The 17,670-nt window shown below is 30.6% G+C and overlaps 1 protein-coding gene across 3 annotated transcripts; it reads right to left on the bottom strand.

The window, feature by feature from the left end:
* Positions 1-474: 474 nt before the first annotated feature.
* Positions 475-10,650, bottom strand: LOC148199811 (putative serine/threonine-protein kinase SIS8). Of its 3 annotated transcripts, none has more exons than XM_088112253.1 (13): positions 9,631-10,645; positions 7,681-8,121; positions 7,201-7,304; positions 5,754-6,988; positions 5,620-5,660; positions 5,169-5,237; positions 3,647-3,747; positions 3,305-3,383; positions 3,110-3,208; positions 2,954-3,022; positions 2,264-2,313; positions 1,396-1,572; positions 475-1,027 (listed from the first exon to the last, which is right to left on the bottom strand). In XM_088112253.1, exons 1-13 carry the CDS (start codon positions 10,123-10,125, stop codon positions 874-876), a joined length of 3,114 nt encoding a protein of 1,037 aa, XP_087968379.1. In that variant the 5' UTR covers positions 10,126-10,645; the 3' UTR covers positions 475-873. The 3 variants fall into 3 exon arrangements, with proteins under 3 accessions (XP_087968379.1, XP_087968381.1, XP_087968380.1); XM_088112255.1 differs by having other exon boundaries at positions 7,681-8,140; positions 9,631-9,772; XM_088112254.1 differs by lacking the exon at positions 475-1,027 and adding an exon at positions 1,043-1,229 and having other exon boundaries at positions 9,631-10,650.
* Positions 10,651-17,670: the final 7,020 nt, after the last annotated feature.

Genomic DNA, 17,670 nt, shown 5'->3' with positions numbered 1-17,670 from the left:
ATTTTAGTTCTTATTTGATATATGTGTTCCTGTTTATGTACAGATACTAGGTTTGCAGTTTCTCCGTATCAGATCACATTAAAATTAGAGAACTTTATTAACAGTAAATGCTGAAATGTTTGTTTTAAATGTCTCTGAAACAAGTGTTATGTGACAAGAAATGTTAAAATGTTTGGAAATTTGTACAGATTTTGGAGTAGGTTCACTAGTTTTACATAAGAAAAATGTTGAAATGTTTAAACTTTTGGCACACTCAAACTGGACACAATTTAAACGAATTTAGTTTTTGCTGGGTTTTCTTGTGTTATTCATCTGTTGTACCTTTAAAATACATTCATTGATACTAATTTTGATGTTTTAAAATATATTAAAAACAATTTTAATATAGCAATATCAATGCATTTAATGTTCAGCAAAGAACAGTACCAAATAAACCCAACAGACTCCATTTGAACAGCCTACGCAGACACTATATACTGTAAAAGAAAAAAAATATTTTTCACTCCTTGTGCATTTTTCTAGACTGTCAAGTTACAGCTGCAAAATTTCATAACTATTTATGGACATCAAAATTGAGAATTGATATTACCACAATTACAAAAGAATTGTGTACAAACAAATGGTACAACCTGACAATGACTGCACTTGCAGATTGCAAAAAGAAAACCAACAACAAAAGAGAAAACAAAGAGAGAAAGTAAAAGGAAAGAAACAAGAGTGGAAAGAATCACAACTTGGACAATAATGTAAGGTGATGGCTTCAATTCAACCACTCACTTTTATCATTGCAAAAATTCTATACAACTTGACAACTTGTTCTCCACCTTTCAGCAGCAAAATGAACAAATATTTGGTTAGTTGTATAATTGTTTCCTATCTTGCTGGGTCTTCTATAACACGCGATGACTGACCCTTCTCATGCTTCCCCGATGCACTTGGTCTAGGCACTTGAGAACCAATCACTGTCTTCTGTAATGGCTTCAGAGCCGCCAATATTTCAACAAATGAAGGTCTCAACTTTGGATCTCTATAACACAGAAAAACTCCAATTAGGCAAAATAGAAAATTTACCATGTAAGATCACTTGGTTGTGTTCTGAAACAATTGCCACAAACGTTTGAACCTTATCACTCCTACTGCTGTTTTTTTTTTACTGTGTAAGAGAAATGAACCATGATAATGAAAAAAAGCCATCTTTAATGCCTCCCCACACCAGCTGATTGCAGTCACTTGTCAACATAAAAACCATGTTCAATTTCATAATAGATGAACATATTTTCCAAGATTAGTTTATTTCAGACAAAGAACTAATGGTAATCTCACATATATAGCAAATGTTGTCAAAAAAGAATGCACCAAAGTTTACAGACATTTTAGAATGAAAAGTTTACTCACGTTTGCCAGCATTTCCTGATAATATCTGCTATGGTAGGGTCCACATTATCAGGAATGTCAAGACGGCGATGCTGGAAACCCACAGCACCAACAACTTGCATTGGATTCATTCCACCCCAGGGTTGCTGCAGAGTAGAGAGCTCCCATAATATGACCCCAAAGCTATATACATCACACCTAGATATTAGATCACACCTTATTAGCATCATAAAACCATGAAAGGGTTTTCAAAAAGAAGTAAAGCCAGTATGAACAAGTATACAAGCTTCAAATTTATCTTGTTGATGAAAGAATATTTTATTAAATAGACAGAAAAGGTAACTGCAACAATCTTTCCTGGGGAAGAGGGAGAAAGGAAGCTAAGAGAAAATTTTGGGACTAACAAGTTTGAAAATGACAGTAATACGTACAATAACATATCAAAGGACACACAAAAACACCCTTTAAAATGCAGGCATTCTGCTTCAGCTGTATGCAATGCAACAGACATTACACATTACCACAACATTTAGCCTTTTTTCTTAGGAGACCATTAAATAAAATTATGAAAAATGGGAACAGGGCAGAAAGACACACCAAGAATACCATGGACTTCAACAAGCTTTCTACATGAGAAATATCCCATTTAACAATGCAAAAGGAGATAGTTACTACTTGCTTCTGATTAGTTGTTTCTAAAACAAGCCCTACACATACACTTAACAGATAAATATTCACGTGGTTTAAAAAAATGCAGCACATCTTTTAATGGTCATTTTAAGTAAAGGAGGAGTTGAAAGAAGAGAAAGGATGCATCTGCACCTTGTACCCCTACGGATAACAATAAAAATAATAATAACAACGACAAAATCAAGAGTAAAACAATTACTTCTCATTTGAAGGTTCATTTCTCAACACCTCAGGAGCCATCCACTCGGCCTGAAACAAGATATGAAAAATGGATTAACTAATGTATTTAGCTGCAGTTAGCTGGACAATCTTTTATTTATGAAATTATGAGAAATAAGTGGAGATGTAAAAAGAGTGGTAATGCAACAATTGAGTGCACAGGAAATGCTCAATTAAATAACAAACCTATGGCTGAGCAAACAGCCTATGATAAATAACAGACGAGAAAAGAGAGACAAACATGTACATAGTTGGACGAATATTGATGCCTGAAATACTAATTAGCATTTACCTTCCTTATAATGTGATTGCAACTGACAGTAACATCATGCAAATCTTTATACATGTGTTTTATTCTGATATTGCATTTATGTACACTTTTCACTTATCATTATCTCTACACATACTTCCTTGGACCATGTTTGAAATTGACAATATATCATGTGAAATAAATAATCCTTGAGATCAAGATAGGCAACATCAACCCCATAGGCTCAAGATACTATACCAAGAATATACTAAATTATAGGGCAAAAAGTTCCAGGCCTTCCAAAACTGTGTGCATGTATGGCATGACTTCAATTAAACATTTAACACCACGAGCAACCATGAAAGAAAAAAGATAAAAGAATAAATAAGCTGAAATGGATAGAGATTTAAGATAGCTTACTGTTCCAGCAGTTGATCTAGAAGAAAGGAACGTACTATGTTTCATTCGTGATAAGCCAAAATCACATACCTATTCAACAGAAAGAAAACATAATTGAAGTCAACACAAAGCATTCTCCATGCCACTGATAATTTTTATCATGAAAATAGATTGCACCTTCACAACCCAGTTTTTGTCAACAAGAAGATTTGGGGACTTCAAATCCCGATGCACTATCACTGGAGTGCAGTTGTGCAAATAGTTCATTCCTCGAGCCTGAGATTCAAAAGAAACAAGTTACAGATTGGTTATAGCAAATTATCAATTCCTTTCTGAATCAGTGATGCATCACTGAAAGACAATAAATCTTACAGCATCAATAGCCATCTTCAAACGCCTTCGCTCATCTAGCTGACTGTTTAGTCTATGAAGTAATCTATACAAACTTCCTCTGCAGAATATAATCTAGATCTCAGTATTTGAAGAACCAAAAAGAAAAAAATAAGGCCCTCAAAAAGTATTAATTAATCACATTAAATAAATACCATAACTGTGCTTGGATAGGGAATTTAAGACGGTAATTTATTTTTATATAGAATTTCAAACACTCTATGACAAGTAATTGGATTAATCAAAATGAAAAAAATTTCAAATTTCACAATAAACAATCCCATATAACTAATGAATCACTGCGAAATCAAGAAATTGAAGTACCTGGGAAGAAATTCAGTAACAATTGAAAGATTTGGAGGTCGAGTTACTGCTCCCATGAAGAGAACAACATTTGGATGCCTCAATCTTTTCATTATTTTGACCTATTGAAATTAACATCATAAGCTTTCTGGAATTTAATTTATATAATAGATGTTGGCAATCAAAGTAAAAATGTACATCAGCTTCATGAAAATAACAGAAAATCGCTCTAATCTGACACATAGTGAAGAATCTAAATATACACTACAAAAAGTAGCCCAACAATTTTTATATTTTTTTTATACCCTACAAAATAAACCAGTGATAGGAACAAGTATTACTCATCTATAATACCCGTCGTTACAAATAACATGAGTTTATCAACATAGACTGTATCATATAAAGCTTTATCCTTAAAAAAGAAAAAATTTCATCAGAGAAAAGACATCACTTTTAACAGAGGAGAAAGAAAAGATATTTTCGTCAATAAAGAAGCTAGAAAATAGATAATATCTTGGATTATCTAATTTTTCCTTGTATATTTAAAGGGGTTTTAAGCTACTAATGTTGAATTTTAAATTAGTTTGCTTTGAACAAAATAAATTTTAGAAAACTAGAGTGAAAGAGATAATTTGTAAAATTTAGTTAGGAATTTGATTTATTTTGAATATTTTCTTTATACTTTAAGTTAAGAAATAAAGAAGAGAAATTGGAGTTTTAAAAGATTAAAGCATCTAAAAGCATTGAGCCTGGACATCTAGACCATACATAAATAGGATTAAAGAAAGAATTAGGGAGTATTTTGATCTTTTTCACTCACTTTTAAGAGCATTCATCACCTCCCCAGAAGCTTGGGTATGAGAAGGACCAAAACGGTGTAAACTCAAGTCTCTTCAAGGGTCTATAGAGTTTTTTCTTTATCCCTTCTCTTTATTTTTGCTTTTATTTTCCCTGTGTCTAGCTTTACCCTTTTTGTTAGGATTGGGTGAATTTCAATATAATTCTAATTCCTGAATCTCTAATTTGGATTAATAATGAAATTTTATTTCTTTATCTTCGTGTTTATGTCCCATATTCTTAATGCTCTCAAGACTTTATCAACCTTGGGATGAATTTTGATCTATTTGGTAAATATAAATTTGCTTTGAAACATAAACTTTGTAATGGTTTAGGCTATCACGGAAGCTCAATATCTTTAGGGAGTTCTTCACAGAAAACTTTTAAGTTTCGCCTAAGGAATTAGGATTGGAATAAATTAGCAAATCTGTAAAGAAAACAGAAATTAAATTGAGCAAATACTCATTTTAAAGCAAAAGATAAAATCCATACTAATCGAAGTATACTATAATTTTCAAATTAAACTAGAAAAGTGAATAGTTTAGTAGTCTTAACAAAAACATTTGCAGCCTTATTATATGTGGTTAAGAAAGTGAAGCACACAAATCAAATCGATGAAAGCAACTGAAAAATAAACCACTAGATCACACTGCAAAAATGAGTAAACAATAAAAAAGAAATAAAGTAGGGTAGAGATGGACCGTACTTCAGTTTTGAACTCTTCAAGTGATTCACCAGATATATCTTGATCTAGAAACCTCTTTACAGCAACTTCCTACGAACCAAAGAGCAGAAATGTAGTGTAAGTGTAATAATTCTATAATCTATAATATAGCAGAAAATTATCCTAACAATACAGACAATAATAAAATGGGAAGTAAGCTAGTAGTAAATATAGCAAAAAAAAATGATTTTCTTCAGATCAGAATGCAACTAAAGCCCAAAGAATTCTTGGCATTGGCACAGACACATTCAATTCATAAAAAACTGCATTTTATAATTTGTAGCACATACCCAGGTGTGCAAGTGCACCAGTAATAAGTATTAACACTGTTCATTTCATTTTGAAAAAAACATACAAAATAAAGTTGCATAACACAGGCCCCAGTGAAATAACACCATCAATAGATTCAAGTTCAAGAATATAAGAAACTCACTGTTCCACGCCATTCACCACGATACACCTCCCCATATGATCCTGCATGTCAAACGTGCAAAACCAGATAAGTAGCATTTACCATCTAAGAAAAGAATGTAATCAATTCTTATAAAAACAAAGTACAGTTAATACCAAGTCCAATACGCTCCCCGACTGAGATTTCCTCCCATGGAATGTCAACCTCAGCAACATCTTGATCATCTAATGCAGAATCAGATTTTGTGCTATCATTACTAACTACTGATCTATCAGATCTTCGCTCACCTTCTGAATTTGCTCCTAAAGCTATATGTTCTCCATCACCGCTACCCTTCAGGTCATAACCAGCACTGTCTGTATCTCCATCACTTCGACTGCCTTGCTCATACTGTTTACCGACAGCAGCAGTGGTTGCTACTACAGCTGCAGCAGTAGCAGTAGCAGCTGCTGCTACAGGAAAATCTATGTTTGAGTCAATGCTAGATTTTGCCACTGCAGCTACCATAGAAGATGCAACAACAGCAGCGGCTGCTGCTGCAGCAGCAGCAACAGGTACATTTTGACCATATTTTACCTGAGGTTGTACGTGCTGTACAGCTGGTTCCCTTGTATAAAGAGGAAGGTTGATTCCTAAACCTTCTACAGGTCTAGAATGCTCCACCTGACCACTAGAACTTGTTTTGTTCTGGACTCTATTTTGAGCCAAAGGAGGCAAAATTCGAGCTTGAAAAATATTACCATCAAGTTCGGCTTCTTTATGTCCACTTCCCAGCTTATGTTCATATTTTTCTTCTATTGGAAAGTTGGCCTCAGTTGAGGAACTTGAGTCATCATCACAAATTTCAGAAAATAGATTTGGAGGAGCAACCACACCACTTTCAAGTAAAACATCATGAAGTCTCTGGGCTAAGTGAGGATTCTCCTTTGCAGCATCGATCATGTATAGAGAAACATCTTTGACTTTCATCTTACGTACTGCAGGAGAACTGATCCCTTCAGTCCAAGATGGAGATCTTGCATGTACATGTGGATGATTAGGTCTGCCATGAGCTTCCTGCTCAGTGATCTTCTCAACATTGTGACGGCTTTTAAATTCATTCAAGGGTTGCATCGATTCTTCCTTTACCGTGGAGGGCATGCTTACATCAGATTCTTTCCCTGTATGAGTAAAATGTTTTGATCTGTTTGCTTTGTCCAACATCCCCAAATCCAAAGTTTCTTCGTATGAACTTCCAACACCACTGCTGGATGATGCTACATGTGAGGAATCAAGGTCTCTAGATGAAGGACTGGCCACATACGACGATTCATCACACTCTACCTGTGATCCAGTTGCATCAGATGGAATAAGAGTTCCAGGATCCGCCATTAGATCAACGATGTACTCCCTGAAATTCAAATCAAGCACATGTTCAAATACAGCTTCTATCCTTGAACAATATGACACAACATTGAGAAACGCCATTTTGTGAGTTTTCTACCCAATAGAAAATTGATGACAGAAAACATGTGATACAATTAATATCCCAATGATAATGTACTGAAAATTATAGACAAAGAAATTCTGCCCACTAATACAATAAAAAAAAATGAAAGTTACCTTCCATCATCAATCTTGACAAAGTTTATTGCCACATCATCGGAATTTGTATATTGCAGCCCCTTCACCAATCGACATGGGATGCCCAAATTATCAGCTAGAACCTATACCAGGACTCGATGGAAAATAAATCAGAGAATAGAAAAAGTTGACAAACATAAAATCCCTGCTATAATAGACGTAATAATGTGCTTGATCCATGTACGCAGCCCCACCCAACAGGAAAAAGCTTCTGCTGTTATATCATAAATGTATGGTAAAGTTTTGAAGTACTAAGAAGTAAGAGAATACAATAAAAATATCAGAGAATGTGTAGTTCACCCGAAATTGATCTTTCCCTTGAATCTTGTTATATTCTAACAATTTTTTTGATGTAAACCTAACAACAACTTTTCATTAGAGCCTTCTATCAACTAATATGTGGAACCATTCCTAATTGAAATTCAAACCACAAAAGCAAAACTGGTAGGATAAAAATACCTTAAATAACAATGCACGATGCCGAGACAATCCAATAGTTAGAGAACCAAGTGGCAAAAACATGCTACCAAGGGTTGCTTTGAGACTGTAACTAAGACTCCTCCATGCTCTTGTCATACTTTCAGGATCTCCAACTTGTCCACCCATATAGTCAGCCACAAATATTGCAAGCTTGCGAACCAAATTGCTATCTATAACTTCAAAATCTGAACTTGATTTGCCAGTCAACTCCTGGGCCTTTTGCACAAGTTTCAACAAGTTTGAATCAGCAGCCCTATTAACCAAGACAGCTTCCCACGAACCACTACCTGAGATTGATGTTCCTTGAAGTTGCAAATCTACAATGGAAGGCATTCTTGTAGGGTTTGACTCAGTTAAGTTCCCGTACAGATCGTAGAAACCATCCAAGATCTTGTCATCATAACCAAGAGCATTGTAATTCTGTGAAGCACGGATAAATCTACGATATGAGATAAGTTAGAAAAGAATATAAGTAGGACAAATAGGGTCAACTAACCAGATGACACATAGGACTAAGTTCCTTGTATAACAAAACCGTTTAATGCATGCATCATCTAAAACAATCCAAACATATATAGCAATCTATGTAGATAATAAATCCTAAACCATAGAACCAAAAACTGCATTTGAAGCCTAACATACAAAAAAGAAAGATCTGCAATCATCCCTACAAAGGGACAACTGTGACTGTAAGTCTATTACCAAAGATCTCATAAAACGGTTACAATTAAAATTTCAATAATAATCCCAAATGCATAGCCCTATGAAAACCAGCCCAGCAAAGTATACCAGGGTAGCAACATTCCATATTAACATTTTGTATGACCAAAAGATTAAAGATTGGACACTAAACAATTTAAGAGGCATTTGAACAACAAAAGACCTATATACAAGTTAAGTAAATAAGAATTAATATTATTTTTCTGATTAATGTGTCATGGACCAATTATTCCAAAAGCTTAAGTTATTAGGTTACGACACAAATGGTTTCTTACATATCTACCGCAGCACCTCACCCAAACCCTTTGAGCCTGATGCATTGTAATGCACAAGCCCAGCTACATTTGCTGAAATTCATCGTATTGAGGCGGCAAATCAAACTCTAGACAATATAAGCTTGTTGTGTCATGAACCAAACATCCCGAAAGCTTAAGTTGCTAAGTGAAGAAGACCGGTAAATAGATTATAACATTATGTCCTATCCGTTTATCAGAGTGATTTCAGAATCTTAAGAGAAATAATTTTTACTTGATTCAAGGGCCAAAGACCTTAAACTTCCATTGCAAGACAATCATATTTTGGTCTCAGTATTTAACATAACCTTAACTCTAAAGTCTGAGTGAAAATTTCCCTTATCTTCGTATCGAGAAGCAAATCAATTTGTTATATTCTAAACCATCATTAATATCCAGGTTGTAAGCCAGATTAGTCCATACTGCAAGGATGCAAAGCATCTTGCCTTTTAAACATCACTTCTCAAGAAATACAGCCGATGCAGAATGATGTTGGAATTTCCACCCTAAAAGCACAGTTCAAAATGCTACTATTATATTTAACAGTGTCCAAATTCTACCAACTATCACGAGTTGCTATCCCTGTCATTCCACAAGGGTAAGAAAGGTCAAAGGAAAAACCCCACATGAATAAGTTCAATCACATGTGATATAAATAAATTCCCATATCCTTCCTTCCATTTTTCTTTTCTCACCATTCATCTTCATGCTAAGATCTATACCCCTAATTAAAACTCCACGGACCAAAAAATGCCAATGAAGAATGAAGTACCAATCTGCGCATCTGAAATTCTTCCCAAATTTCAGAAGTCTCATATTCCTCTAAAATTGACCTGATTATGAAACTTACGACTTCTAATGTCTTTTCTTCCACCAGCAGCATGAAAACAAGAAGAATGTGAATGAAGTGACTTACCCAATACCGGTAGGCCACAACTTCAGCTGGTGTATAACCAGGGTCACAAGATCCCAAACTGATCTGCTTAACAGCTTCAATCTGCACAGCCTCAGGATCCTCCTTTGCACTCAGCTCTAAAGCCAGTTGTATCTGATACTCTTCCTCCACTTCAGGATCCCTGGAAGCACTAGACGCTGAATCAAGCCTAGCTGAATCTGACACAACATCCAAACCACCACTGCTCACTGCATCAGATGGCTCCATTCTCTCGCCCCTTGCCTGGCTCAAAGATGGAGGAGGACTAGGACTCTGCCTATTGGCAACTGAATGCAGCCAACTGGAGAACCCAGATAAGGGCTTTTGCTCAGAACTTTGAGTGGACTTTGAGCGCAAAATCTTCTTGGAAGATGAAGATGAACTAAGATTGGACTTGCTCCCCTTGGCTGAAGAAGACCCTTGTTCGTTCTCTGATCGGTTAGACATGATATGAAGCTTCTTAAGAAGGTTCTTCATATCTTTCCACTAAGCAACAGCACTGAATGCTAGAGAAGTGGAAAAACCTCCATAATGATCTTGGACCAAGCATGAAATCCAAATCACTTTCTCATAGAAGAAGAACCATTAAACACAGTTTTTTTTTTGGCTGTTAAAACCCAAATAAAAACCAAATCAAACAATAGTACCCTTTTTCAAAGCTTGCCCAATCAAGGCGATCCAGATGACTTGGATTGAAATGGAGTAGACTCCTTTACCCCAGATAACAACAGATAGACACTGTTGAGAGACAACACAGAAAATACACCAACGGAAATAAACATGTGCAGCCTCAACTTCACCAACTTCAGATGTTCTGTTCTATAACACTGCTATACCAATCCACACATCGTCATCATCCCATCAACTTTAAAAGGCAGAAAGAGGGAAAAAAACGAGAATCACCGAGCACCCCAGATTGAGAAAGATGGGTCTTTCTAAGCGGAGCACAAAAATAGAAGGAGCGTAGGTGAGTGTTGAAGAGAACATTAAAGGGTAAATTGCAAATAGAGTAGAGAGAGAGAAAGAAAGAGAGAGGAGAGAGAGAGAGAACAAGTGGAAGGAGTAGTAGTAGGGGACCACAAAGGATGACCCACTTGTGTAGAGAGGCAGAAGGATTTCAAGGACCCAGAAAAAGGTAAACTTGGTGGGAAACACAACAACCAATGAAACACACCACTTGTTGGTTCTTCCTTTCTTCCTTTCTTCTCACCCTCTAGTTTCCAAACTCAATGGTGCTGCCATGGCATCAGTTTCAACACAGCTTTTGTTTCTGTTAAACTTTTCACAAATCTAATAAACAATTCTTTAAGGATGCTCATCAAAATTCTGTTACTAATGGATTGAGTTCATAGAAAAATGTGAATTCAAACTGAAAAGATTAAGTTTTGACATATGTTTTCAATGCTGGTAAATTCTTCTGACCCAATTCTTCTAAGTTTTTTATTTGATGAGTTTAATTTAAATATATTAACAGTACAAAGAAATTTTACAATATTAGTTAATGACGTATTATTATATAATAAAATTAATTTTTTTACTAAGTAGGTAAAAGCTATACTTCAGATTATCTTTACCTGATTAATAATATAAAAAGAAAAAACTCATTTATATTTTTAATTGTGATGAACCCATATGTTATTCTTCAAATTTAAAAAAAAAAACATTGTAAAACTCAAAATTTAAAAATATGATTTTAGGCCTTTAAATTTACATTTTAGGAACTAGAAATTGTTTTGAAAAATAATTTAATTCACGTATTTAGTATTTAAGACTAAAAAGTTAATTTAATGAAATAAAAATATTCTCTTGAAAAATTAAGTGGAAGAAACAAAATTCACCTCAAATTTTAAATAATGAAAGCATAATTAAATGTATAAAATTTGCACCAAACATGACAATGGAACTGAAAAATAAAGAAGTTAATTTCGTCACGTGTAGGGACATTTTCACATTGTAAATTAATCAAAAATCACCTCAAATACATTTGTTAAAAGTAGTTAAAAAGTCAATAATTTATTATTGTGAGGAGAATGTACGAACATCTACACTACACTTTTTAATATTTTAAAAAAAAAACATCCCTTTAGAGTTGCACGCCCTTTGGTTATTTGAAGCAAAACCAATTTTTTTGTGTTTGGCCATATTTGCCACTTTTTTTTCCAACAAAAAGACAAAATGGTTTTGAAGTGGAAGTAGCAAAAACTCACTTTCATGCTCTGAAGTTTCCATTTTCACCATTCACCATTCACCATTCTTCAACAACTATTATAATAATACTAAAAAATAATAATACTAAAAAATAATAATACTAAAAAATAATAATAATAATAATAATAATAATTCTCAATTTTGTTAGTCACTACTAAGAATAATAATAACGGATTAGATGAGACACAAATACTATATACTCATTATTCGATAAATAATAAAAAAATTCATCAATTATCTATCTTGTTATTCATTAAATACTCATTTAAAAAATATATTTTACAAATTTTTAAAATAAAATCTGAATAAAATTATAAAAATATAAATTAAATTAAATTTTAATTTTAATTAAATTTAACCTAATAAAAAATAAATTAATCTTAATTTTAATTAAATCTAATCTAATAAAATATAAATTAAATTTTTATTTTAATATTTTATCAATAATATATATCTACGAATACGGATAGCATGACTCACATCCAACTTATTTATAAATCTCATAAATAATAAATATTTATAATACGAATTATCCCTCTGCAAATTTTATTTGCAAATACTCAAAGAGTGAGTATCTTTTGTCATCTAAGTCATTGAATTTTACTACTACTTAGTTTTTAAGTAAAAAAGTTCACTAAACAATAAACTTAGATATGTTCAAGCTCTTCTATTACCTATTTTTGTTTTGAATTATTAATATATTTTTTTTTAAATTAAATGCATGGTGAATTAAAAAATCTGGCTTAAGTTTTAGAATGCAAATTTGATCTATATTTGTTTTGGTTTAAATTTTAAAAGTGTTTTAAATATTTAGTTTTAATTCTTCAATATTTTGTGTATTAACAAGTTCTACAAGTTTTTTATTCATAATGGTGACTTGTTAGGTCAGTATGAATATGGAAAGATATTTAATACGAATAATTACTCAATAATGAAAACTTAAAGATACATTAGCAATAGAATTGACAGAGATAACAAAGGAGATTTAAATAAAAAGTTTACTTTATTAAATATTCAATTTAAAGAAAATAATTATTGACACTCAAAACAAAAGTAGCAAGGAACCCGAAACATACTTAGGGCTAAAAAACATACTAAAATGGTTTTAACATATGAAACACGGTATTTTTTTAATTGTTATTTTGAGGAATTTTAAATTTATATTAATTATGTACATCGTGTTCAATAATAGTTAGTAGAAAAATTTACCAAAATTATTCATGATCAAACTTTCAATTTTACAATATATTTCTCTTGTTTATTTACTCACTATAGAAAAAGTAAACAACATAGCATAAAGATATTTACTTTTCTTAATTAGTTGAAGGTTTAAGTAATTAATTATTTCATCGTGCATATGTTAGTATCCAACATAAAACATTTACGTGTTAGTCTACGAATGAGTAGTTTTTCCACATTTTAGTATCTAGCATTAGTATAAAGCAGCCATAAAATGAAAAAAAGAAAAAAAAACATGCAAATTATTTATACTTTTGTTGAAAAAAGTTGAATTTGGTACATTGTTGAAAGTTTTCAACAATTGAGTTCAATTTTATTTATTATCAGAACCAAATAATAATTTATTTCATGCAGACGAACTAAACGAAGAATTCCTATGCTAATTAATGCCTTGCCAGGTTACAAATTTATACTCTAACAACAAAATTTCACCTTTTTTTTTATCCTTAATTCAACATTAAATAATTATATATAAAAGAGATTAAAGACACTTCAAGTCTATATATATAAATAAATAAATATAAAGGTTTCATTCTTTCTAGCAAACAGATATATAAATAAATCTGTAAAGTTGGAGCACATAATATATTTATATGATTGGAGAAAGATAGAAAAAGAAATGGATTAAGAATATTAATTTGCAGGAAAGAAAAAGTGAATTAAATTAAAGAGAAAGAAAAAACAAGTGAAGGAGATTGAAAGAAAAAGTCATAGGAGTAGATGTGAGGATATTAAATAATATGTGGTGATGTGTTGATTTAGTTATAATGTTGACCAATGGTTCTATTGGCTATGGCATGGGATCTCTTCATACTCATGAAGGAAAATGACTTCTTCTAATCCTTACACCATACTTTTATTATATATAAAAATGATAGAGACCCAACACACACCTTTTCCAACCTTTCATGCTTCTCGATTGCTACAAATCATTACATTCAACTTCTTCTAATCCTTACCCCATACTTTTATTATAGTTTTTCGATGATTCATCTCTCTCTTTTTTTAACCTAGAAATTAAAGTGAGATGGATCAAAAGGTGTATATGTGTATGTTTGTGTTTTCTTCTTCTTCTTATGTTTGTGTTTTCTTCTTCTTCTTTTTTATGCCCTACTTTAGAGGGTTTGTTTTGGAGCCTCTCATCTTCTAAAACTATTTAATTCAATATTAGTTTCATGACCTGATTTATTGAATCTTTTAAAAGGTTTACTTTACAATATGAAAAAATAGGTATGCTAATAAATATGCTTGGTTATATAGTAAATTTGTCTATCTATAATCAGTGTGTGATCTTTCAACATTATAGTTTTAGGTTTAAAAAACTTATCTAAAAATTTTAATATATTAAGGATATATTTTGTTTCCAACACAATTGATGGACTCACATCACTTAAGAGTCGAGGTCATGTGTAATTTAAATTTTTTTTCCTCCTTCCACCATCTAAAACGTGTTTTAAAAATGAAATTGTAACGGAATTCTAGTTTTGAAAACCGATAATACATCAAATAATGGGTGATTAAAGGCGTGTTGATAACATTTGAAAGAGTTAAAATAGATTTAAGAAAATTTATTTAAAAATGTTAGCATATTAAGGAATGTAACCTAATTGATTTATTAGATCAAGAATAAATTGATGACATGTTGGTGGAAAGATTTTTCTTTTCATTTTATTTAAAGAAAGAGTTTTTGTTTTTCTTCTCTAAGTTATCCTTGGAATATAATCAATAATTTGAAAAAGTCAAAGCAATCAACATGCTAACATCTACTCTTTTGGAATTTGAAGCAATGTAATATATACACACAAATACTCCCATGTTTTAGGTTGGTTTTTATAGCATGGTTTTGATTGTTCAAATAATGAGATCCTTCTCCTTTTTTTCTCTTTTTTCCATTTCAATCTCAGCAGAAAGAACAAGTTGAAGGAATTTTTCTTTTCAAGTATAAAGATTCGACTCTTCAACAATCAAATATAATGAGCCGAATTTGATGATTTTTTGCTTTCTAATACACTTTTCGTGACCATTCATCCAAACATTGCATAATGGAGAGAAAGGAGGATTTGGGTTCACATCACAAGTCTTCAATTTCGAAATATTCAACTATATATATCTATGCATATCTACATTCCATGTTTATCTTCAAAATTATAATGTAATAGATTTATATATTCTAAATTAATGCATATATCTCACTATTTTTGTTTATATGTTCTACTACGTATGGTATGATACTCGTGCAACACATCTTTTTATTTGAATGTCAAAAATATTTGTTAGAAATGAATATATTTACAGATCATTGTAAATAAAAAAATTTAGATGTTATATGTTTTTTCATTAAGAATAGTTATTATTTATTTATTGAGTTTAAGACTAAAAATTAAAATATGTCAAATGTTGTAATTCGTTGAATTAATTTATCAAATGCTTTATTAATATATAAGTTTATATTTTAAAGCTCGTGTGTGTGTCTATATATATATATATATATATATATATATATATATATATATATATATATATATATATATATATAATAAGTGGTAATAATATAAAAGTTAATTATATACGATGTTAAATTAAAAATAAATAATATTGCATATAAAATTATAAATTCGTATATATATATATATATATATATATATATATATATATAAATTAATTGTATAAAATTAATAGTTAAGTATATAAACTACAAGAAAATTATTAAACATACATTAGTATACCTTTAAATATTTCTGTTTTAGAATAAGTTATATAGAATTTTTTAAGGAAAAAAATTTTAATTTATATTTTGGTATTATTTATTTATAAAATAAGCTTAGTATTAGCTATTTTTGTGCAACAATAGAATTTTTATATGAAGGCTACCATAAAAAAGTTGTATATAAATATGAATAGTTAATTGTTAAATTTAATAAAAAATCATATTTAATTAATATTGGATTTAAATAATAGTATCATCTTTTCCCTCTCTATTATCTGCGCGAAACAACTATACAGAACAGATACATACGCCAGGACTGTTACTAGTTACTAGTCACTACCGTGAGACTACAGATATTAAAATGTAATTTAAAAATACAAATCCGAAACTATAAATAAAATATATGGTTAAATATGTTTTTCTAAACTATTGGCCGTTTCTGGTTTTCGTCCCTATTTTAAAGTAAGGTACAATTTAATCCTCGTTCTTTTCGAAACGTTCGTTTTAGTCCTCGAAATTTTGGTTTTAGTCCTCATTTGTTCCTAAATGAGGACCAAATTTTTAAACAGTGTTTAGTTTTCAAGGACTAAAACGAACGTTTCGAAAAGAATAAGGACCAAATTGTACCTTACTTTGAAACAGGGACGAAAACCATAAATGACCAATAGTTTAGGGACTAAAAACATATTTAATATTAAAAAATAAAGTAAAAATCAATCTAAATTATGTGATCTTAATTTCGTGAATTCAATTTTAAAAGTTATATATAATTGAGATTATCTCCAACAATATAATATGTTACGATGTCGTATCATATATTCTCGAAACTATTTCAAGTAATATCTTAAATAGCATAATGTAACATTATATTTGTAAAAAGATTACATCAGATAAATGATAATTAGCGTAATGAAAAATTTAGATGTAAGATTAATTAATAAAACTTTATTTAAATTGTTATTGTGATATTAACAAGTATATCAAACCCTGTAAATAATAAAGTAGAAAGTTCATATATTATTTTTCTAAAATAAATTTGTGTTGAAAATATAAAAGAAAATAAGTATAACATAAACTTTAGCTAATGCATGATTTACCCTAATTCACAAATGAAAGAAAACACTTACATACAATCACAAATAAAAGTTTCAAAGTACATCACAGAAGAAAAAACTGTATATTCTTTTTTTAAGAACATTGATAACACCTAAAAATAATCTATAAATCTCTAACATTTATTTCAAATTTCAGAGTATGTTAATAAAAAATCAGTGCACACAATAAAATTAAAATTAACTTATATTAGAAGAATTAAAATCATTATTTTAAAAAATTTAGAGATAAAAATGGAGAGGTACTTCACACGAATCAAAATTTAAATTCCTTCATCCTATTATATTTAATAAATATATTAAATGCTGCTAATGTTTAGCTTATATACACTATTAAATACAGCATGTCATAATATTATATGTAATAATATTAATAAAGTAATATATATATATATATATATATATATATATATATATATATATATATTATTTAATAAAAATATATTAAATAGGTAACATAGAAGAAATTGACCTTGGTGTTTCAACTTTAGTGGAAATTCTTATTATAAAATTTATCATATCAATTTCCAAATGTTACTTTCATGCCAACCATTATATGCATGTGTTTGACAATTGTAAATTTAAAAAGAATTTTGCTTTTTTTAAGAAATTTACTTTTTCTTTAACTCCACCAAAATATATAATTTTTTCTTTGTATTATGACTTAAGAAATAACTTAAAAAAATATCAAAGAGATTGTTCTACAAAAGTATCCTATTTTTTTGTTTTTATCGCATAGTACGAAATATTATGTTT

The sequence above is a fragment of the Vigna umbellata genome, chromosome 4 (assembly GCF_029865625.1).
Source record: "Vigna umbellata cultivar VRB3 chromosome 4, Vumbellata_1.0, whole genome shotgun sequence".
Classification (NCBI taxonomy): Eukaryota; Viridiplantae; Streptophyta; class Magnoliopsida; order Fabales; family Fabaceae; genus Vigna; species Vigna umbellata.
The sequence above is the reverse complement of the archived record's forward strand: the minus strand, read 5'-3'. Positions and strand labels throughout refer to the sequence as shown.